Source organism: Perissodus microlepis, chromosome 18 (genome assembly GCF_051167445.1).
Source record: "Perissodus microlepis isolate ML-2025 ecotype Zambia chromosome 18, ASM5116744v1, whole genome shotgun sequence".
NCBI lineage: Eukaryota > Metazoa > Chordata > Actinopteri > Cichliformes > Cichlidae > Perissodus > Perissodus microlepis.
This window is the reverse complement of record NC_140478.1, coordinates 8,121,972-8,144,642: the sequence shown is the minus strand read 5'-3', so window position 1 is coordinate 8,144,642 and position 22,671 is coordinate 8,121,972. Positions and strand designations below refer to the sequence as shown.

Below are 22,671 nucleotides of genomic sequence, written 5' to 3'. Positions count from 1 at the left end.
ATGGACTAGCTTTTCAAAAATGACTCCAAAATTCCTCACACTGTTAGCAGACATCAAGGTAATGCCATCCAGAGTAGAAACGTGGTTAGAAACCACACTTTCCAAGATTTTTAGGGCTCAGGTACAATAACCTCAATTTGTTGGAGTCTAGGTGAAGAGAAATTCAGTCAGGAAATTCGGTCATTTGTGTACTGAAGACTTGTCTGTAGTTTAACTAATTGCTGGCTTCACAGATAAATATGATTGAGTATCATCTGCATAGCAATGTAAATGTATGCATTGTTTTATAACACTACCTGAGAGATGTAAAAATTCTTTTTTCTCCTCAGTGTTTTAATCTGAACCAAAGAATCGTCAGTAGAGGTACATGAACATGTGTGAATGGATCTTTGTAAACTAGCTTTGCGAGTGTGTGTGTACAGGACAAAAACAATCACACTTAGGTGCAGCAACCTTTATTGAAGGAGCTCTTATGAAACTACTGCGGCTGTGCATCCCCACGGTAAAAATATCTTCTTTAACAAAAAGGGTAGAGGCTGATACACTGAAACTAGTAGCACCACAGATAACAACAACAGCTCAGTGACTCTGAGCCAATGAAGATAACAACAACTTTGAACTTCCACTTAAGGTGATCTAAAAAGCTGTGTGTATTTTTCTGTGTGTGGGTAGGTGTGAGAAGTGCCATGTTTATTTTCAAGGTTTCCACCATGGCAGATTCCAAGGTCACTGAACCAATGTATGCGTGTAAGCGTATGTGTGTGTGAAACTGAGGCTTTTCTGCTCCACAGACAATAAAGAACAGTTTTTTATCATTACTCTATTATTTGAACCAGCGACCATAGCACAGCTGTTTATGGACCAACGCCCGGAGGCTCTGTGTAAAACACACATTCACATGTAAATGATGTCCACACACTGAGAGGGTTCACACATACTCACAGACAGAACCACACAGGTAAGGTCCAGCTGTGGAGTTCTGGTGAAGCAGGCTTTCTACATAAGCCTATCTGATGTCATATCCTGTTTTGGTGATTTAATATAACTTTGACATAATGAACAGTGTGAGTTTTCTCCAATTGTGGACTAAGTTAACACTTAAAGATCATGGAGGTGGAGTTTAAAATAAATCAGTTCACAGCTGTGATTGGTCACTTCATTTTGCGTTACTGTCACACAACAGATCTGACACCACTTGAAAGAGTGGCTAGAGCTATAATGAAAATAAGAAAAAAGAATCCACATTAGACTCTAAACACAATCCTTGAAAGGGCAGGAGGTCCGGTCCTGGAGAGGCAAGTAAGTGCTGTTTCAAAGAGCCTTGTTTAAAGCTGAAGTCAGAGCTGACAGTGATACAGGGATACCTGAGTAGAAATCAACCTAATGCAGATGAAAGCTAGAAATAGACACGGGCTAATACTGATGGCTCTCCAGGACCGGAGTTACCCATTTATTTGGCACTTTTTTACCCTGAACTTTACCTCCAAGGCAGAAATTTATAGTGCACTGTCTCGAAAGTTCTAAAAGTGGGTGGTTTAGGTCAAATACCTTTGTTTGGTTATTATCTCAGTGAAGGCACCGGGGTTTGTACACAGCCTAACATGGTCTGCCTTGGAGGATCAAGTTGGGGGTAAAAAAAAAAGGTTTCTGGGTAATTTTTTGAAGAAATTTACATTTTTTCTGCCACACAATCATTAGTCGTTTTGCGACTTTCTTTTCTTTTTTAAACACAGTGTACTGTAAATGAGTGAGACTGGATAATCATTGGACTAAAAATGTAAAGCGTATTAGTCCTGTTGTATGGTGTATCCCCATTCAGGGCATGGACACCCTGCGGGAGACGGTTTGGTAAAAGACCCCACGGAGCAGAGATGGGTAGTCTGGGAGACGGAACAGATGGCGCTGAGCGTATGTGATGTCGGCCAGCCGTCCTCTGCTCACCAGAGCGCGCAGGTTAGCCTCGCTGACCTGGGTGCCAGCTGAGATGACATAGAGCTCAATACCAGCATCCGCCACCTCGCGAACACGCTTCTCCAGGACAGGCTGGGTGACGCCCTGAGACCTGCCGTCAGAGAAGAGCACCAGCTTCTTACTGCCTCCTGATCCATCCCCGCGGGAGGCTAAAGTCCTGATTGCAAACTCCAAGGCCTGGGTCACGCTGGTGCCATCGTTTTGGAAGGTAGCTGCTTTGATTTCCTCAGACAACACCGTCAGATTGTGATTCAGCGGCGCGTCCAAGCGAGCATTCCGACTATACTGGCCCACACCCACTCTAATCTGGGCACCAAGCGACCTGTTTGCGTTCAGGAAGCGATCAGCCAAGTGTTGGACAAAGGTTTTGCTTATTTCAAAGTTCTTCTGGCCTACGCTGGCCGAGCTGTCCATCATCACCAAAATATCGGTACTTTGAGGAAAATAGACTGCAATATAAGCAGAAATAATACACGCAACACATCTGGTCAGAGATTTCCAACACAGGAGAGAGAAACACAGCATTTATTTATGATGTATTTAACATCCAGATTCTAATTTATTGTTGGTCTGGGTTTTTTCAACTTTCGTTCACTGAATAACGTGACTGTGTTGAGATGTATTTTTTTCAAACAATCCTTAAAATAATATAGAAAAGGTGAGGCAGAGGCAGATAAGTAACTAAAATTAAATTTTAGCCTAAAGCTTAGAGACGGAAACAGAAAAAGGGAATTCGTTCAGAGTTACCTCTAGCCACTAAGCACAAAACATAGGAGTAGGAGGGCTGACTCTGATCTGAACGTCAGGGCTCATATGGGGTCTGTCACTGAGTCTCCTTCCTTCTGCTTTAAACTGTGCGACCTTTTCTAGGTCTGAGTAACACAAAGAAACTGATAACATGCTTTTATGCCAACAAAGCTGGATAATTGTAATGCCCTGCTATCTGGTCGACTTAAAATGTGTTACATCAGCAGAAGTTAGATCATTTATTTGGAGATAAGAGAAAGATTATATTGATTCTGAAGTCTATACTGGCTGCCTGTCAGTAGTGAATTCAAAATCATTTTACTTGTTTTTAAAGCACCTCGTGGCCTTATTCCAGTATCTATGTCTCACGTGCTGATGGCATATAAAGTATTTCAGGTCTTTTTCTTGTTCCAGTGTGGAGGAAGAAAATGTTTAGAGGCAGCCATGAGGTTTTATCCACATCGCTAAAACAGCAGGAGCACCCAAGAGCAGCAGAAGGTTTTTGAAATCTCTAAAAAGAAATTTAAATCCAATCTTTTATGCTGAAAAGATTGGATTTGGGGTTTTCTTACATGTCCTACTGATGTCGCATATTTTTATTTAAAATAACTTTCTATGTTTTTAACTATATCTTTAACTTTGTATTTTTGTTGCTATTTTATTTGTGTTTATTTTTATTTTTTTTACATTTTTAATGTAATATTTTAATATCTATTTTTAAATTGATTTAAGCTTTATTTGACTTACTCTTATCATACCTATAGGCTATTTCAAATTTAGATTTATTTCTTAATTTATTATATAATTTATTTGTTCCTCCTTATTATGTCTTTTTGAGAGTTGTGAAGCACTTTGACCTGCACTAACCTGCACGAAAGGTGCTATACAAAAATAGCTTTGAACAACTGATTTCTGAATGAGGGACGTAAGACATTGTCAAACCCAGTAAAATAGTACAAACATAATACAACCCAGTGTAACTGTGTATTGGAAAATAATATCAGACTTACTGGGACATCTGTAGTCTGGGCATTTCTTCTCTGTAACAGAAAGCACAAGATAAGTCAGTTTATTTCCAAATTACTGTTTCCAGCTGGTTAAATAACTGCAAGATCAGATACTGGCGTGTTGTTTTGTTACTACAAAGAAGTCTTTAATGTTTCTCTGTCACTGCAACTGACACAGACGCCTGGATATCGCTGTATATCGTGAATACGGTGTTGCTAAAACAACACTAATAACTAGATAAGGAGTGCATTCATAGGTTATTTAAATATGTGGAGCTGTGCTGTACCTTTACAGATTCTGTCTGTAAGGTTCTGCAGGAAATTGTCGTCGAGAAGTTCAGCAAAGTTATCCAGCACAAAGGAAAAGCCTGGTTTGGGGTCACTCTTACACACCACGTCGTCGAGCTGCTCTTGGTTGGGCTCACGGCCTGAGTAGTCCTTTACTCCTAAACCACCAACCTAGAGATGAAGCAGGGACCTTTTAGGTTTGCCTGTACAGGGATGTGATTCAACCTTCTACAGTGTGTGTTTCAAAGTGTGTCACACTTGCCTGGAGGCCTTTACCACAGAGTATGTTGAGGGGGGTCTTGTCTCTGTCGATATCAGAGCGTCCATCAGTGAGAACGAGAACGACTTTGTTCTCTTTCCTCATGACACTGATTGTGTTGCTCAAAGCAAAATCAAGGGCCTCGCCTGTGTACGTGGCCTCAGCTAGCCACTTCATGTCTCTCACTGCCCTACACACACACACACACACACACACACACACACACACAAAGAAAACGTGCTTAACATTGAAACATAAGGCAAAATATACAACATGCTGTATTCAAAGGTTCTTTCATTTTATACATTTAAACAGTCATTTCTGTTTCCAGATAAGTAATTACCACGCGACAGATCTATTTCTGATCAGATCTATAGTGCTGTTTTTTAGGATAGAAAAGTCCCTCATTGTCCATTATTGCCATTGTTTGTATTGAGAGCATCATAAAGGCATACAGGGGACGTTACTTTGGACCTCTGACCTGTTTGTCAAACTTTCTAATTTTATCTTTAAAAACGCTTTAAAAACTACTTAAATATCCACTGCTTTTGTTTATATTGGCAGAATTTAGGGAATAATCCTGGTATATGGGGATTTGAAATATGCTATTATAGTTTGCATCTATTTCTTTTAAGTTGACCCCAAAATGTCTTACAACTTTAAAGAAAATAAAGTGGCCTTGTTAGTTAGAAATCTACTTGCATAAGTTATACAGCAAACTCTCCATGTTCATGTCCAGTTATTGAAAAATCAATACCTATTATCTATTACCTGCTCCTGCATAATGTTTGTGTTATCAGCGTAAACATCTGTAATGCTACCCTTGTCTCATTTTTTACTGCACTGCAAAATTCTTAAAGTACATTTATAAAGAACAAAGAAAGCCAGAGACTCCTGCCGCACGCGTGTGTGAACTCACTGTTTGAATTCGGTGAGGCTTGAGGCTAGTCTGACAACTTCTTGGGCTCTCGATCCACTGTACTGGACAACACTCACTGTGGACTCGTCGACGGCAAACTGGAAAGAAAAAAAACCCTCAAGCACTGCATGGTGACTGTGTGTTTTGGTCTGTGTGTGTTTTCCTTTGTCAACATTTCTGTGTCCCACCCATCCTGACTAATTGCAACCAAACTGGGAGAGGAGAGTCACTGGAGAGACATAAAAGCATGTTCCAAACCCAAGAGAATATCTTTCATTCACACTTTTCTATTTTGAGGTTTGTTCTCGAGGCGAGCATTTCGTAACATCTCTGAAAAATAGCTTTAGCACCATTCTTGGAATGATTTTAAATAAACAACAAATCCCACAAAGGTCAAGCATGTGGCTGACAGATGGTGGTAGAGGAAAAAGGTGAAGAATATGAAATGCAATGCTGTCAAAACAGAGGATAAATTAAAGGAGGATGTTACCTTGACTTGCTGGTCTTTTATCAGCCTGTCAATGACTGTGATGATAAAGTCTTTGGCAAGAGCAAAGTTTGTAGAACCGATACTCTCTGAGCTGTCCACGATGAACGCCAGGTCCACTGGTGCACACTTACACTCTGGAGACACACACATGAATAATTTCATAAAGGCTAATCGTCAAAGTAGCCACAGACAGTGGAGAACAATATAGGCAACGACTCCAAACTCACCACAACAAGCTGGGGGTGATTAGAAGAGCATGGAAAAAAAAACACAAATCAAAGTTAATGAATGTTAAATGTAGCATGATACAACCTGCTTTGGTTTTCATTAGGTTAGCCTAGCACTGAGCTAAAGAAGGCCATCTGTTTAAAGTGGCCCTATTATATCAATTTCCTGCACCATATTTGTATTTTAAGACTGTGTAAGATCAGCTTTGCTTTGGTTCAGTTTTAGCTGTTCTTTTCTTAAACTAAAAACTTGAAGCTCTCAAAATGCCATAAATGTCATCTTCTATTAAAGCACTAGCTTAAAATACCTGAAATACTCTGTGAAAAAAAGTGAAACAATCCTCAATGTTTACTCCATATTATGACCTAAGGAAAGCTGCTGTTACTTTTTCTCTGGGATGATGATCTAAACTCAAACGCTATCATTACAAGTTTCTGTGCCACACTGCTCTGCATCTGGCTTTCATTTCCAGTTGAAAGGAAACAAAGGAAGTGATATTAGCCTTAACATCTTTCCTGTTGTGAAGAAACAGAGGGACTGTGGCTGTGTTTTGAGCACGTCTCTTATGATACTTTTGTTGCATTGATGGAATGAATATACCAATGGCGCAACTGGTTATGAACAATGAATAAATCAAAAGGAATCAGTGGTTTTGGACTTCAAGTCAACAATGGTAAATATAAAATCCTCTCATGCTAGGCACAAAACCGTCCAATACATCCAAGACTTACAACCTCCGAAAGCAAACATTTGGTCATGATCCTGTTCAAATAGGAAGATGACAACCTGCCAGTTCAATCAGCTCAGCAGTCCATAAGTGACCAGCAACCTCCAACTAAGACCAGTATGTCAGATGTCTGTCCATCATCCAGGTCATGGTTGTCTTAAGAGCTTGTCTTAACTTCTTTAGCTTGTCAAAACGTTTCACCTCTCATCATTCAACAGCACAACCCTCAGGTGTACACTTGTACTTAAAGGACAATGACAATGTTCATATTTTGGACCGAGTAGACAGATGGTTTGTAAAACCAGTAAAAGTACTCTGCACCACTCCTGATGCTACACCAATCCATCTGTCCATTTCCCTCCCTGAGATACCTGAGCAGCAACTCCTTTGTGACCTGGAATGAGCACTCTACTCTTTTCCAGCTGAGAACCATGGCCTCAGGCTTGGAAATGCTAATTCTCATTCCTGCTGTTTCACACTGGGCTATAAACTGCAAAAGCAGAGGAGATCCAGAGGCCATAAAACCAGAAACCCTCCTCTGCTTGACAATAACTAAAAATTACCTATCCATAAAATTTATAACTAAAATCTGTGTGCAACCCTGCTGGTTCTTACCTAGCACTGGCAATGCAAACCAAGCTGTTACTAAGGTTGTATAGGCACAGAATGGCCCATGACAGCAGGGCAGACACTTCATACTACTAAAGCAATCCCAGAGGCCACACTGAGGGATATCTTATTGTTTTATTGTCCACAAAATACATGCAATATCCTTGAGAAGAAAAGGAGTTGGTCATATGTTCAACAACCAGGATGAAAATCAAATTGTTCCTCGTGGATCTGAGGTTCGACCAATGGACAGACTCTCCCAAAAGCACCCTAACAAAGAGAGCTGAGGTTTGCTGATTCTGCTAAAGTTGGACCACAACCTTGTTTTCCCTTCTTAAAAAGAAGAAACATCACCCCAGTTTGATAAACCAGAGGCACTATTGTTGAGTTCCATGCAGCTTTGCGGAGGTGTATCAACCTAGACAGCCCTCCAGTCGACAAAGTTGCCCAGTCTACATGACACTGAACCCCACTGAAGTCTAGGTTCCTCAATTTTCCTTTTCACAGTTTTTCACAAACCTACTTGTTCACAGTAGGTTTCTAAATTCCCCTCTGTAAAACATCACCTTATCATGGTGGAGGGGATTAGATCCTATACTGGGATGGGTCTCTCAAGGAAAATTAGTGCTGGATATGGATGTCCAGTTTGACTGATACCCAGTATGGTTTCCTCCTCAGTTACAGTACAATCAGCTTGAAAAGGATAAACAGAATAACTCCCTGTTTATCTTAATGTAAAGTCCAAGACTGTTCCAACTGTTCAACATCACTACCCAGACTGCACTGAGACTTTTTAAAAATCAGATTTAAATGGATGACGTTCGTTTTTAATCGAAGAGGCTATACATGTGTTTTTAGTTAGTCTAGACTTTAAGCCATCCTTTTTTCTGACTGGGTGATCCTGACAACCAGAAGCTTCGAACAGCAGGTCTTCTGTTCTCTTAGTCAGAGCTGTTTGCCTGAGATGACCACATTAGGGAAATCCCCTGTTTATGACATCATACAAACCAAGACTGAAACTGACAATCTGAGGTCTTAACTTTTGGCTCACAGGGATTACTTGTACATATGCTGACCTCATTATCTGAAACATCTGCAATGTTTAATATTCGCACTCACCACTGTAACTGTAATGTATATATATATGTATATGTATATATATATACATACATATGAATGACAGAGAAAACTTTAACATAAAGAATTTATATTCTGTGAGTGGGTGTTCAAGAATGCAAACCGTTAAGTCTTGAACTTACAGCAGAGCTTCATAATGATATCCAGAATTTCACAATCCTGAAGAGAGAGGCAGAGGATACATTACAATATGGCCACAGACCTACATCACATTACATAATATACAAACACGACACACAGCCAGCTCCCTGACTGCTTTTGAGCCGCTCCAAAGGAGAAGAAAATGAAAACATGACTACGTGATATTTTACTTAGAAGTCAGTGAACGGCTATGGGGTTTTGTGTTCAGGAAATTGGTTGTGTGGCTTTGGACTGAACATACATTATCAGTTGCAGATGCAAAACTTGCACAGCCTCAAGGGGGAATTAAGTGTGTTAGCACTCTGGTGCTACGGCTAAATTGAGGGCGAAGGCTCACATTAATTGGATGGATTCAATTTTTATCTTGATACTCACATCGGCTCCTGGTGGTCCGGGAGGCCCTGGTGGTCCCTGAAAAGGAGATAGGGAGACGTGAGTGATTCATCCTCCTGAAAAACGTCTATGTTTTTTTTTTTTTTTAAAATCTGTCCAAAGGTCTATCTGGTCTGGCTTCAAGATGACAGAGGAAAGTTTTTGTGTTTTAGTTGGAATTAAAAAATATGGGGGGCTTCTTTGAAAAAGACGTTACTCCTCTGACTGTACGCAAGGTTCTCACCATGACTGAACCCACAATCCACGCCCACACATTTCATGCTCGCCACTGTCGTTCTGCAAACATCTGAAACGTCCAAAAGTTCACTGCCACAGAATTTTGGGAGTTGTTTTTTTTTTTTCTCTCGACTGTAGGAAAACCATCTGTTATGTTTTAGCCGACATTAAGCTCTGTTTAAGAGCACTCGTTTCTGCATAAAAGACACCAGACTAGCACACACACATTAGAGAATGAGAAAGACAGGAAAAGAGAGAGAGGGAGAGAGACAGCCGTTAATTGTAGAGGAAAAGAACAGCACTCGGAGCACATGACGCAAACTTTTCATACAAAATATGCACAGAGACACAAGACAGAAAACGGAACCGGGGGAGAAGAAGACATAACGTGTCCTGAGTAGTGGTTCCTCTCAGAGAGCGTGCGATCATTTAGATTAATGTCATATTTATATTAAGCTTTGTTTATATTTTCACATGAAGCAACACCACAAAGTTTAAGGTTTAAGGAAACATAGGAATGATTTTTTTTTCCATCTCTTAGCATGTGGTTTGGTGTTGTGGTGTCTGTCTGAAACACGGAAATGGACAGAGTTGACAGCTGGCTGTGCTCTTGTTAGCTCACTTTCTTAAAGGCCTGCTAAGTCTGTATTTCTTTCCTATTAAGAAGAATTAATGTTTTAATGAATTAACTAATCAAGTGCACAAATAACATTAACAGAAAAAATATCATGTCAGCATTGCCCATGAATCTATGTTTTACACATTCATTCACCACAAACATACGTGCACACTCAGTGTCATTCTTACCGGCCTGCCCTCGGGCCCTCTGTGACCTTTGGCCCCTTTTGGTCCTAGACGCCCTGGTTCGTCATTCTGTCAAAAAAGAGAAAATGAGTGGAGATTAAAAGAAAGGGTCACACCTTTGGTTTGTTTTTCTCTTTTGAAATAAATGATTGTAAATCTTTTCAAATTACAGGATGAAAAGCTATTTAAAGAAACTAAGTTGATTTACACACTAATCACAATGAACGTGCAATGCTGTGTGTCAAAGCACTGCTAAACAATAACCACAGCTCATAGTTTTGTCCAAACTGGAAACAGCTGCAGTGGCACACACTTTTTAGATCCAGAGTCCAACTAAAACCTTCATACTGACTTACTGTATAAGTGATTACCTGACTGCAAAACAACCTGATTAGTGTGTGTGTTCATTTGTTTACTTTTTTATGTATATTCTGTGCTTGACTATGGAAATAAGTAATAAATGTAAAACTTCAGAAGAGTTTTGTCTCTGAGTGTGGTAGTTTATATCATAGAAGTGGAGGAGAAGGAGAAAGTGGAGCACCGTCATTTATTTTTGTGTATACAAAGACAATGCATTCCTGCCTGCTCCACACACAGTTTCAGAAATTGTAAGCACGAGTTTGTTGCCTGATCTTGGAGAAATCCACTGAAGTGCTGTGCCATGTCTCATCAGGGCCAGCTAACTAACTATGCAGCGGGATAAAGGAGCCAAAGCCCCTGCAGCTGCTGCACCCTGACCCACAGCTGATCGCTGTGAGATTGTGGCCCGGCCTGCAGAAGCGCAGAGAGCTAAACAAATTGATTTAGGACAATGATCACATCGTTGAATTTGATGTTCCCACAGATACTTTTACACACTTAAAAATTTGAGAATGATGGCAGGCAGCTGAAATGAATTTCACAATAATCCAAAACTGAAAGCAGATACCAAAATAAAAGAAGATTTAAAAAAAAAAAAATCTTTCAAACACACGAGAAGAGCAGAAACTGTTTTAAAGTGGGTGCTTGTGTGCTTTAAATGGCTCATTTTGGATAAAAGTGTATTTACTCTCTTTTCTTTTAAACGACTGCATAAACAATGTGAATGAAAATATTACAGATCATTAATGGAGAAATGTCTGTCCTAGAAACCTTCTGATTGGGAGTGACATGTAAGGCAGGAAGCAGTGTAAGCAAAAGGGACTAGCTCACAGTGTAAAGTCACAACCAGCAGATCTGCACTCCTGCAACACAACCATCTACCTACAGTGGACAGATACAGCAGAGACACAAGGGCTGTTGGGGAGACGGTAATGCCAACCATCTGGCTTTTTCACACACATGCCAACAGATGTGAGCCTTTAATAGAAACACACACACGTGTGCGCACACACACACACACACACACACACACACACATATATCTCAACATACATGTGCGCACAATGCATGTGACTCCAATTACTGCTCAACTTCAAATGTGGCATCATCCACAGTTACACAAACAGCCAGACAAATCATAGGCTTGATTTTATGGCGTCATATTTAGCGATCACATCCAGATGCAACTGTTTGTCATACATTTTGCAGGATATGATCTTAAAAGTATGTTAGCCACAACTTTAAATAGGCGGGAAAGCCACACACCGTTCACAGCCTTCCACCATCCAACAAAAAGCTTTTTTGTGAACAGCTGAGAATTTGTGGAAACAAGAAAATCACTGTCTAGGGAGAAAGACATAAGAAGAAAACAGAAATGCATGCATGCCTCTGAGAATGAGCGGAACATAATAACTTCTTTCTGTTCACTGAGATATACAAAAAATGGCACCTAATTATGTTAACTATGGTTTTTTTAGTCTACGATTTTGTCATGGACCAATACAGGGTGCGGTGTGGAAATTAAACCATTGTTAAATGGTACATCATTTTGGTAACTAACTGGACTTGTTTTGCAAACCTAGATGAGAGAACAGTCACCACTGGACCACTGTCCAAATATAAGGCTGCAGGCAACAACAGGTTAGCTTAGCACCAATTCTGCTAAACTAATTCCTGTGTGTTCAAAGTGGTTTACAATGACAGCATGCACCCGCTAGCACTTCTAAAAGCTCATATATATCTATCTTTTGTGCAGAATGCTGATCTATGTACCAGGTCAGCCCCTAAAACCTATAAAACCTGAGCTCTTGTTGAACTTTTTGCATACCTCAAACAAGTATCATTGGGTTGAGTTAAGCTAGTCTTCATGCTTTATGCTAAGCTAACCAGATAATTTGGGTTGCCTCGTGTATTCATTTAACAGAATATGCCCATTACTCTGCTGTCAGAGTGAATGTATCATGTACATTACTGACACATTACTACAGTACCAAGCAAATTTTAGTAAAATATTGGGTGACTGGGTGAATTGTATGGCATCTTATCCTGCTCTGGCTGCAGTAACAGAAAGCTTTGATGAGTGGTAAACTGATCTGGCACTGTAAATCCACAGCTCACAGAGTGTGACTGTTCTGCAGGAAAAGGTCAGGGTGCACCGACGTATGGATAGAAACTTTTAAGCCATGAAACTCGAACCCTGGAAGTGAAATTATTTAAATGTAAACACGGCCAAGTTGAACCAGGGGTTACAGTGGACGGGAATAATCTCTCTCTCTCTCTCACACACACACACACACACACACACACACACACACACACACACACACACACACACACACACACAATCCAGAAAAAAAGTAATGCAGTCCCCTCATCGTCTCTGCTCACTTCCTGGTAGCCTTGACAACGACATATACACAGCTGCATCAGTTCAAAGCCCTCATCCCCAATGTGTTCAAAAGTACTTAAAGCATTTCCAGCTGCTGAACAGGAGGAAAGTGTGGGAGAAAGACAAAAAAACAACAACAGCAAAATACTTCTAGACTACAGAAGAAAAAAAATAATGAAAAGCAGAAAAGACAAAAAGTCACTTTGTAGTATGAGACGTGTTAAAAGACAGCAAATGAATAAGGAGATATAAAAATATATCTAAAATAGTAGCCGTGTGACTCATATCCTGTCAGCTCTTTGCGCCAAGAAAGGAATGGAGGAAAGATAAAATGAGATCAAGAGCGAGTAGCAACTCAAAAAGGGAAAAGAAGTCAGAGTTGGACTTACATCGGGGCCTGGATCTCCGGGCTCGCCATCATCTCCTTTGGGTCCAGGTGTCCCCCTGCCACCCTGATAAATGCACAGCAGACATAAACAGTTACAGGGGAGCACTGGCAAAGACAGATGATTAAATGATAATGATGATAAAAGGGCTAACAAAGCCCATCAATTTTAGCTCAGTTAATCGCTGCCTCTAACAAACGTGCATTCCAACATCTGATCTCAAATTAAAAAAAAAAGTGCCCTGATTGTCTATGTAAAAAAAAAAAAAAAAAGAACCTACCGGCTCACCCGGGTCTCCACGGGGCCCAGGATAACCCTAAAAATTAAAACCACATAAGCATCAAAAATATACATAGTTACAGCGAGAAAGCTGCTCCACACTTGAGATGCCCCAACTACCTACCTGGAAACCATGACAACCTTCTGTGCCATTTCCTGGAGCACCATCCGCTCCCTGAAAAGAAGAAAGAGAGACACTTACAGATCCATCTGCACACACACACGACCGGAGTTATGATTGATAGCACACATCTGTCTCCCCCCTCTCTCACTCACCCTCTCTCCCATAGGGCCTCTGTCTCCTGGAGCTCCTTTGATTCCTCTCGGCCCTTTGGGTCCCTGAGAGAAGAAAGGAATGATGAGATTAGAAACACATGAAATGCAACATGAAAACATTTGGATATTGCTGACAGATACTGAGTGTGTGTGTGTGTGTCTTTGAGTTAATGTGTGGACCAAGACTGTGAACCAGTTCTATTTCTTGAAATTACCACCTGAAAAACACCTAAAAATCTCTCCCTGATCACATCAGTGGGATCAGACGGAAGTTCAAATTCTAAATCAGAAAGTAAATGGCAGCCTCTCGTGATGATTCAGTAAATAATCATGTGATTCAGTGAGCTCTAAAACCAAATTTGATTCATTAGAAAAGAAACACAAACAAAAGTGCAGCATCTGTTTTACTGACAGTAATACTGAGTACTGATCCGTTTTAATAACAGACATGTCACAGTCCCATATAAAGGCTTAATAGTGTAACTATCAGTATCTGCCATCTGTCAGAGATTCTGGCAAGCTGACTGCTTAGATTGTATGATAACGAGCATCAAACCACCAACAGACATGACAAATGAAAACAAAGCTGATTCACAAAATTTTTATGGATTTAAAGCTACATCAGCGGGTTTGTAGCACTTTAGCCTTTGCTATCTGAAAACACAGTGTCAAATCTTTACTATTACTTTGTAAGTGACATGAAAGTATGAGACAGTCCCTGTTTGCTTCTAACGTTCGTCAACTTTAAACAAAAAGGCAGACCAAAAAAGTCTCTCATGTAAAATTACAGTTTTAACTTTGGCAGATAAAGGGCAGTTCATTTAGGAGCCTCTCGCTCACGGAGGAACAACAAACTCCCAGAGTCTTCAAACACTCCTGCACTTTCATTATAACCTGTACATTTGTTTTGTTGGACTCACTTCTGATCCGGCTTGGCCTTCATCTCCTCTGTACCCGGGAGGCCCGGACTTGCCAACTTCACCCTGGAAAACAACAACATTAATGACAAACTGTTTAAACACTTTTACTGTACATAACAAAAAGGGGGATTTAAAAAAAAAAAAAGTTTTAACAGTGTCACCATTTAACAACTACACTTCCCATGAGTCTTTGCCTGAGGAAAAGTTTCACAATTTACTCAACTCTTCCCATCTCCGTGTCTATGTGAGCAGATAATCGCCCGGAGAGCAGTGAAAGAAGAAATTATGTTCTCTGCATTGTAACATTATTCAGTAGGATGTTGTGAAACAATTAAAAGTCACTGCTAAGATCTGGTCACATCTGGATCAATCTGAAATGCCGTATACGATATTTAGGTTTGGATTTAGGTTTTGGACTTTCAAGCAATAAGACAAAGACACCACAGCGCTTCTTTATATTCTAGTTAACACACAAAAAATACTGTTAAACACTCCTGTAGAGTAATGCTATGCCGTTATTCCGGTTGTCCGTTATTCCATGTTTTCCATACTAATCATTTCCTTAGTGTTCACTGACAAGGAAAGTAGCACAGTCAGAAGCACAAAAGAGCCATTGAACGCTCTGACATCACGGAGGTTGCCACGGCTGATGCTTGTAACGTATTATTATTATTACACTGCCTGGTGCCTTATTAAGAAAAACCATAGTGAGGCTTTGGCTTGAGAGGACGGAGAGAAGAACTGAGTCAGAGGGGAAAGAGTGACTGTTGATGTTCCCAGGAGGAGGAGTAAAACGGAGAATAAGAGGAGGGGAGTTGGGGTTAAAGCAGGGAGGAGTGGGCAGCACTGCGGGGACACAGCCAGGTCTTACTTCTGGAAAACCTGGCCAGTTTATCCCCACTTAACATGAAATATGCACAACTGCTCACATGTGCGCATGCAGCCACTAACATGTTCCTACGAAAGGAAAAAAAAGGATAATTCCAGAGAAAGAGCGAGTGGTTTATAGTTGGGGCTGTGCCGTGCTACACCACGCAGCATTGTAAGCAGGGCCGCTCACTGCTCGTGCCTGTTTGAATGCCTGCATGGTTGCTCATATTTGAGTGAGTGTTTCTGTCTTACGGGGGCGCCGTTGGGGCCAGTTGTGCCCTCCCTCCCTTGTTCTCCGCGGGGTCCTGGATCCCCCTGGCAAGGAAAAGAACAAATGTATAAATTAGACTAAAGGCATTCAAGACAGTAACAAAAGACAAGGAACGCAGACAGAGCCAGGCTTTAAAAAACAGTCAGCTCAGTGGGAGTACATGAGGAATTACATAAAAACTGTTCCATTAAGGTCAGTGTGGTTACAGTGGACTCACTATACACGTGCCAAACTGAATTTCCCATGAATTTCTGAGGAGAAAATGCTGAACTGGGGAAGGCCCGTGAGGGACTGGGGCTAAACCTTTTATCAGCACTTACCGGTTCTCCTCTTGGGCCTCGGTTTCCACGGGAACCTTGCTCCCCCTTCTCTCCAGGTAACCCCTACAAGAGATTTTCGAGAAGGTAACGTGCATTTTGGTAGCTGTCACACACAAAAACACCATTTTAAAGTCAATATATTTACTTTCTCGCCCGCAGGTCCATCATTCCCTGGTAATCCCTGAAATGCAAACATAGCAGAAAGTTATAGAAGCTACAGTGAAAGTCATGAACTTCATTTTTTTTTGGTTTTATCCAGCTTTATCGCTTACATCTTCGCCGCGCTCTCCTTTGTCCCCGTCAGGACCACGAGGGCCTGGATCACCCTGTCACGACAAACATGGTTAATTCTGTCCTGCTTTGTCATCTCTCGTCGTTTCTGTGTTTCTCTGTACACTGACTCACGTTTGGGCCCAATGGTCCATAGTTTCCAGGTCGTCCTGGTTCGCCGTCCCTCCCGGGATCTCCCTGGAATGAGCACACAGCACCTTAATACAGGGCGTTAAAGGCCACACAAAATTCCAGCACCCAGAACTCCTTCTCTCTTACTTTTTCTCCTTTAATTCCATAAGAGCCAGGGTCTCCCTTTGGTCCATGCTCTCCCTGCGAGCCCTGGAAACACACAACACAGACACAGTTTCAATGCATGATCAGAAGCAGCTGAGGTAACACTCCATCTAGGAGGCTGCCGTACTTGTAAGCTCATGTATGTGTGTGTATGTTTACAGTACAGCTATATGGACTCATCCAAACAGTCTGACAGAAAAGAATGTAAACTAAGTCAAAGATTAAAGAGCACATGGTCTGGGTCTGCTGGCTTCAGAAGATACCAGGGAGAATTTGTGTTTGGACCAAATAAAAAGAAAGAGAGAGACATTCCTAGGCATGCACACAATAGCTAACGGCTAATCTGTAAACAAAGACGCTGACAACAGCATTGGCTTATCTGAGGGTGTGTTAAAGTGTTCAAGAGTGTAATTAAGACAAAACATAAACTCTGTTTGTCCCAATGTCGACACATCTGATTGCACATTTGCAACTTTTCTAATTAGTGTCATGGATCTCATGATTAGCTCCCATTTGCACTTGGCCATGAGTGTTAATGGTGCTCGATTAAAGGTCATAACAGGTTCAATGTATATATTTAAACTCACGTCTTGTCCAGGAGAGCCTTTACAGCCAGCAAGTCCAGGGAAACCAGGTTCACCCTAAAGGGGAAAACACACAAAAACATCTAAAAAACGGATACATCTGAGAGGAGAAAGATGGACGCATCAGATGGCCGGACTTTACTCACCTTGCGTCCGTCGATTCCATCCTTTCCCCTTTGACCTTTGTCTCCCTGAGAAGATGGAACAGATGGAAAGAATAGAAAGAATTAAAGCGACAGGAAATCATAAGATTCCAGGGCAATCGTCGGTACAACGGCCTCTCTCTCTGAAGACAAGAAGTCAATATTAGCTCACCTTGTAGCCTTTGTGTCCTCTGTCACCCTGCAGAAAACACACAAACACAGAGTCAGTCATTCGAGAATATTAAAGCACAGAACTGAATCTTACTAAAATATATATTTTGGGGTATCTGACAGTACCTTCCCTCCTCTCGGGCCACGGTCTCCCTAGAAACAGAAACACATACATCATTATTATTACACAGCATGGGGGATGAGGTGAATGATAAGGTGGGAAAACTGACTGGGGGTCAGCGGTCATGACTAGACAAACATACACATACTCAGAGTTACCAGACCGCCTCCTCTTGAGAAGTCAAACTTAATTTACTTGGAGCAGGACTAATATCCTTCTAGTTTACTTAATAGTGCAGAAAATTTAAAAAAACAAAACAACTAAATACTTTGCTTCAAAATATCATAAAGGCTCCCTTAGATCCCAGCTCCAATCTATCAGCATGTTTTATTAAGTGCACTGTACCTTCATTCCACTGTAACCGACAGGACCAGGGTCGCCAATCCTGCCCTGTAAGAAAGAAATGGGAAAAACAGACAGTTTTTTCAGCAGGTGCACCAAGTGTTGGATGCCACATACTTTTTATGCTTATTATTGGAGGAAGCCACCTACCACATCACCAATATCTCCCTTCTCTCCTGGCATCCCTGGTCTACCTCTTTCTCCCTGTAGAGAGAAGGGGAGGATGGAGGTTAGTCAACAAGGTTTAAATGGGACGGTTGGAGATCTGTACATAACTACATCTCTCAATTTTCCCAACAGCTATCCCACCTTAGAGCCAGATTCTCCATCTGGTCCTTTGTCCCCTCCAGGAGCCTGTAGGCAAACAAAAGTTAGCTCCAAAAATATAGTCCAAAGAGAAATCATGCTTGTGACTTATAAAATAAAAAAAGTAGTACTTACAACGCAGTCAAACGAGCAACACTGGAAAAAAAGAACAAAAGATCTTAAAAAATGAAAAGTGTGTCTGTGCGTCTATGGCTGTACAGAATATTGGATAATTTTTTTTGCTCAAATCAAAGTAAGACATGCTGTTAGGCGGGTGCGATCACACTGGAAATACAAAAAAACCCTATGTTTTCTGGTGTCACCTGAACCTCTCACATTCACAGCGGTAAAAACAAAACAAGCTATTATAGTTTTAATAGTAATCGCAGTAATCTCAATTAGCTTTTGGATGTGGTGACTGTAGCATCTAGTGTGTGTCCTCAGTGACCTCTCCTAGTTTCCTGTTTAGTGACGTTGTTTAGTGAAGTTTACATCTCAGTGAAGATACTATAAGCATCCAAACATCCAAACTTTATTTGTTTGTTTTTTTATTGCTCTAAACAGCTCCATAGCAAGTAACTAAGTTCACTTGCCTCAAGGACCTTGAGGCAACTGTTGTAAATTGGTGCTGTATAAATAAAACTGAATTGAATTGAAATATGCAGCACAAAAAAAAGAGTACAGCAGAGAACCCTGGTTTTTAAACACTGCATTTTGACTCAAAATGAATCAGCAGAGCTCATCAGATACAAATAAGATGCTAGGCTGTTTCTTTAAAAGCAGAGTGCTTAATATTTGCTCAGCCAAAAATATGTTTGAACAAACAAGAGCTGAACATTATTGGTGACATTTTTTTTTCTAGCCAGCCTTCTCAGCCCCAAACATGAGAAAACCCAGGCCGGCTTCTGCAGCAAAGCATGCAGCAAGCAGTGAAGTTAACTTTATCTAAATAAAAATAAATAAATAAATAAATAATTGGACATACCACATCCTTTGTTTCATTTGTCTGGAAAGAAGAGATAAACCAGGAGTTAGTTTGAAATCCAAATGTTTAAATGTTCAGAGAAGAGAAGAGAAGAGAAGAGAAGAGAAGAGAAGAGAAGAGAAGAGAAGAGAAGAGAAGAGAAGAGAAGAGACGTACGATCATGTTAATGATGGTTTCAATGGTTGCCATCTTGCTGGTTCTGAGGTCATCTGCAGCAGTGAAGTTCTGTCTGTAGTTGCGGTCTGTGGCGATGAGAGACAGCCTGGCTTCCTGTAAATCAAACACAAACATCTTTATCTACAAGCCGGAAAGAAGCATCGATTTTCCCTTCTGGCCACACTAGTATCCGAATGATTAAGATTAACATCTGCCAACATGTTCTTCCTGACATTAGCCGGTAGAGGAAAATTGTGAAATCCACCACGCAGAGATTCCTGGCATAACATGGTATTAAGATTAATAATACTTGTTTTTAACTGACTGTGAACAGAACACATTAAAAAAAGCATTTTCAATACAGTGCATGCAGAGTTTAATCTGTATATCTGTTTAATCTAAAGAAGCCATGGTGGAATCAAAAACATTTGGAAAGATAATTTGTTTTTCCAGAATTCTATTTTCTTCAATTCACTTTCTCTTAAACAGTTTCACGGTGCTGTGGGGTTTACACTTGAGTTATGCTGGATTTGTCTTTAAAGCAGACCTTTTATGCTCTTTTTTTTTTTTTTTTGCTCCACGTTTGCATGATTTACAGTCTAAACAAGCCTTGTTTATCTTTAATTGAGTCATCCTACAGCCCATCAATTCAATGACCTGTCTGAAATTAAGCATCCCTCCCTCCTCCTTACTGCCTGTTTTCTTCTTATTGGCTGGTGCTCAGAAACAGAAACAGGTGGGAGGAGCTTCTGTGCTTACAACTAGAGCCATGAGCCTGATATAACCACATTAGAAGTTTCAGCTTTTACTGATATCCAGCAGAGCCTAGAGCTGCCTTAGCTAACACTCTGACCTCATTATCTGAACACTTGAGAAAAAGAGAAAAAGTGGAAAAAGTGGACTACGCTCTTTAGCTTCACATGGCATCAGAAAGCTGAGTTGACCAGATCATCCAAAGAAAAACATCTTCTTAGTATGACATTTCTGTCTTAATGCATTTGCAAACAGGATTTGGTTTCATAAGACTTATCCCTTATATTTCACAATTTAAAAAAACTAGAACAGATGTCTTCATCAGAGATCAAATAACCTTTATCATGTACACATGGCTATGTAAGTATAAACCTATGAAAAAAAGACTGAAACTGATTTAAATATCAAACTCCAAAGTCAAAATTAACTTATAATAGCTAATTAGTGAAAATGAAAGGCCAAACCTTAACTCCCCCAAAATGTATTTGACCAATGCACGGCTTCATTTGTGCAAAGTTTAAAAAATTATCTGTGTGTGTGTGTGTGTGTGTGTGTGTGTGTGTGTGTGTGTGTGTGTGTGTGTGTGTGTGTGCGTTGTACCTCCTGGTCAGGTGAGATGGCGACAGCGAACACTTTGACCCCGTGTAGCTTGGCTTCGTTAGCAGCCTCCTGCACACCTCCACATGGCTCTTTGTAACCAGTAATAGGATGTCCATCAGTCACCACCACCAAATACTTGTTCTCATGGTAATGGGAACCCCTGCAAGCAGGTACACACGTATGCAAACACATTCAGAAATGTTGTCAGCGTCTTTATTATTTCAGGATGAAACTATGCGTGTGCTGTTATTACCCAATGAGCAGCTCAGCGAGGCCCCTCTTGATGGCACAGTCGGTGTACGTGCCCTTGCCGATGTACGCGATGTTGTCGATGGCTGTCTTCAGGGCATTGCGTTCGGTATTCAAGTCACTCAGCTCCTTCACCAGTTTGACTTCGTCGCTGTAGTGCAGCGCTCCTGAGTTCCATGTCAGGATGCGGTCACACTGGTGGCGCCTGGATAAGCAAAGGTATTAAAATCAAACATGGTACAGACAGGCAGGGGTGGACCAGAACTATGCAGATTCAATCACAGTCATAGTCAGAGGGCTTTCTTTAAGTATTTCCTTTTCATTCTGCTTCACACTTTCATCCCATTATATTTCATATAAAAGTAATTGGCAGAGTTCTTTCATTTGATTAAAAAAATCTAAGCCCAGGTGTTTAAAAGTTACTCTATGTTACATTTCCCCAACTATAGCCACTGTAAGTAGTGGGTGTGGTGGGTAGGTCAAAAGGGCTCTGCACCTGTAGCCACGCCCACAGTGTATCTGAGTATGCTGTACAGTGCTCCTTACTGGTACCTGAACACTTCCTCCAGAACTGAAGGTAATTTGTGTGTGTGTGTGTGTGTGTGTGTGTGTGTGTGTGTGTGTGTGTGTGTGTGTGTGTGTGTGTGTGTGTTTCTTACATGTCTTTGAGTTGATCTATGAAGTCCTTGGCGAAATTTTTGATCTGGTCAATATAATAGGAATCCGGTGTCCTTCTGAGGGCAACACTCTCAGATGTATCCAGGACGAAGAACAGGTCAACAGGACACTCTGTTCACAAAGCAGATAGTCAATGACTGTGATCAGCAAATATAATCCCACGATTTAAAAAAAAAATGAAGAAGAACGAAAAAAAATGATCCAACTAATGTGATTTCTAGCTGCTTCGATTTCTCTAAACGTGTTAACAATCAGCTTCAAGACTGGTGAAACCAGCAGAAATCATTACTTCAGCACCAGAGGCCTACAGCTCATTATAATGAGCAACATTAGATCATCTCATTGGCTGATCATGTCATACAGGTAGGAAACCTCAGCAAACTATCTGCATCTATAACATGGCTGTTTGCATAAACACCTGTCCTATGACTCCTGTCACCTCGGTGGGGGAGCCGGCCTGAGGTTCTCGGCTACTCTGACATCACATATCAGTCTGCTTTACAGCCAACACCTCACATGACCATTAGGTAAAACGATAGCGGACTAGGATTCTATCATCTTAGTTGTTAGTGCACCAAAATACAGCAAACACACGACTTCATTGCATTCGACATAATAAACACACTTCAAGTGCAAAAGAATCGCACTAGAACATCTGCTTGGAAAGCACCAGATGTTTTCAGCAAACCTACCAGCAACTCTGCGCCGTTGGTCCTGCTGTAGTTGCGCTCCAGCCATGAAAAGCAGCAGAAGCAGGAGACTTCTGAGAGTCTCCATGATTAAACTGTGAAAGAACAACTAAACCACGGCACCCAACCCCCGACAAAAAACAACTGCGGCCCCAAGCCCGACACCTCTAAACTGATTTGGTGAAGTTTTGTTGATCCAGAGCTCCGTCGGAGTTTCTCCGAGGCGAAACCCAAGAGCGCGCAGAGGAGGACCAGAGCGCACGGTGAGGGGAGCAGGAGGAGGAAGAGAAGGAGGAGGAGTTCGTAAAGCTTTCTCTAAG

At 41.1% G+C, this 22,671-nt stretch overlaps 1 protein-coding gene across 1 annotated transcript; it reads right to left on the bottom strand.

Annotated features, from left to right (window-relative positions):
• Nucleotides 1-439: 439 nt before the first annotated feature.
• Nucleotides 440-22,658, bottom strand: col6a1 (collagen, type VI, alpha 1). Its single transcript, XM_084912809.1, has 35 exons — nucleotides 22,355-22,658; nucleotides 21,644-21,773; nucleotides 20,989-21,189; nucleotides 20,736-20,895; nucleotides 19,383-19,496; nucleotides 19,227-19,247; nucleotides 18,377-18,397; nucleotides 18,245-18,289; nucleotides 18,086-18,139; nucleotides 17,939-17,983; nucleotides 17,599-17,625; nucleotides 17,474-17,500; nucleotides 17,305-17,349; nucleotides 17,162-17,215; nucleotides 16,557-16,619; nucleotides 16,413-16,475; nucleotides 16,280-16,333; nucleotides 16,153-16,188; nucleotides 16,008-16,070; nucleotides 15,669-15,731; nucleotides 14,547-14,609; nucleotides 13,627-13,689; nucleotides 13,475-13,525; nucleotides 13,352-13,387; nucleotides 13,075-13,137; nucleotides 9,940-10,005; nucleotides 8,899-8,934; nucleotides 8,505-8,541; nucleotides 5,909-5,917; nucleotides 5,682-5,815; nucleotides 5,192-5,289; nucleotides 4,276-4,462; nucleotides 4,013-4,184; nucleotides 3,729-3,758; nucleotides 440-2,420 (listed from the first exon to the last, which is right to left on the bottom strand). The coding sequence occupies exons 1-35, from the start codon at nucleotides 22,437-22,439 to the stop codon at nucleotides 1,816-1,818; spliced, it is 3,021 nt and encodes a 1,006-aa protein (XP_084768935.1). The 5' UTR covers nucleotides 22,440-22,658; the 3' UTR covers nucleotides 440-1,815.
• Between the last annotated feature and the right edge of the window lie 13 nt (nucleotides 22,659-22,671).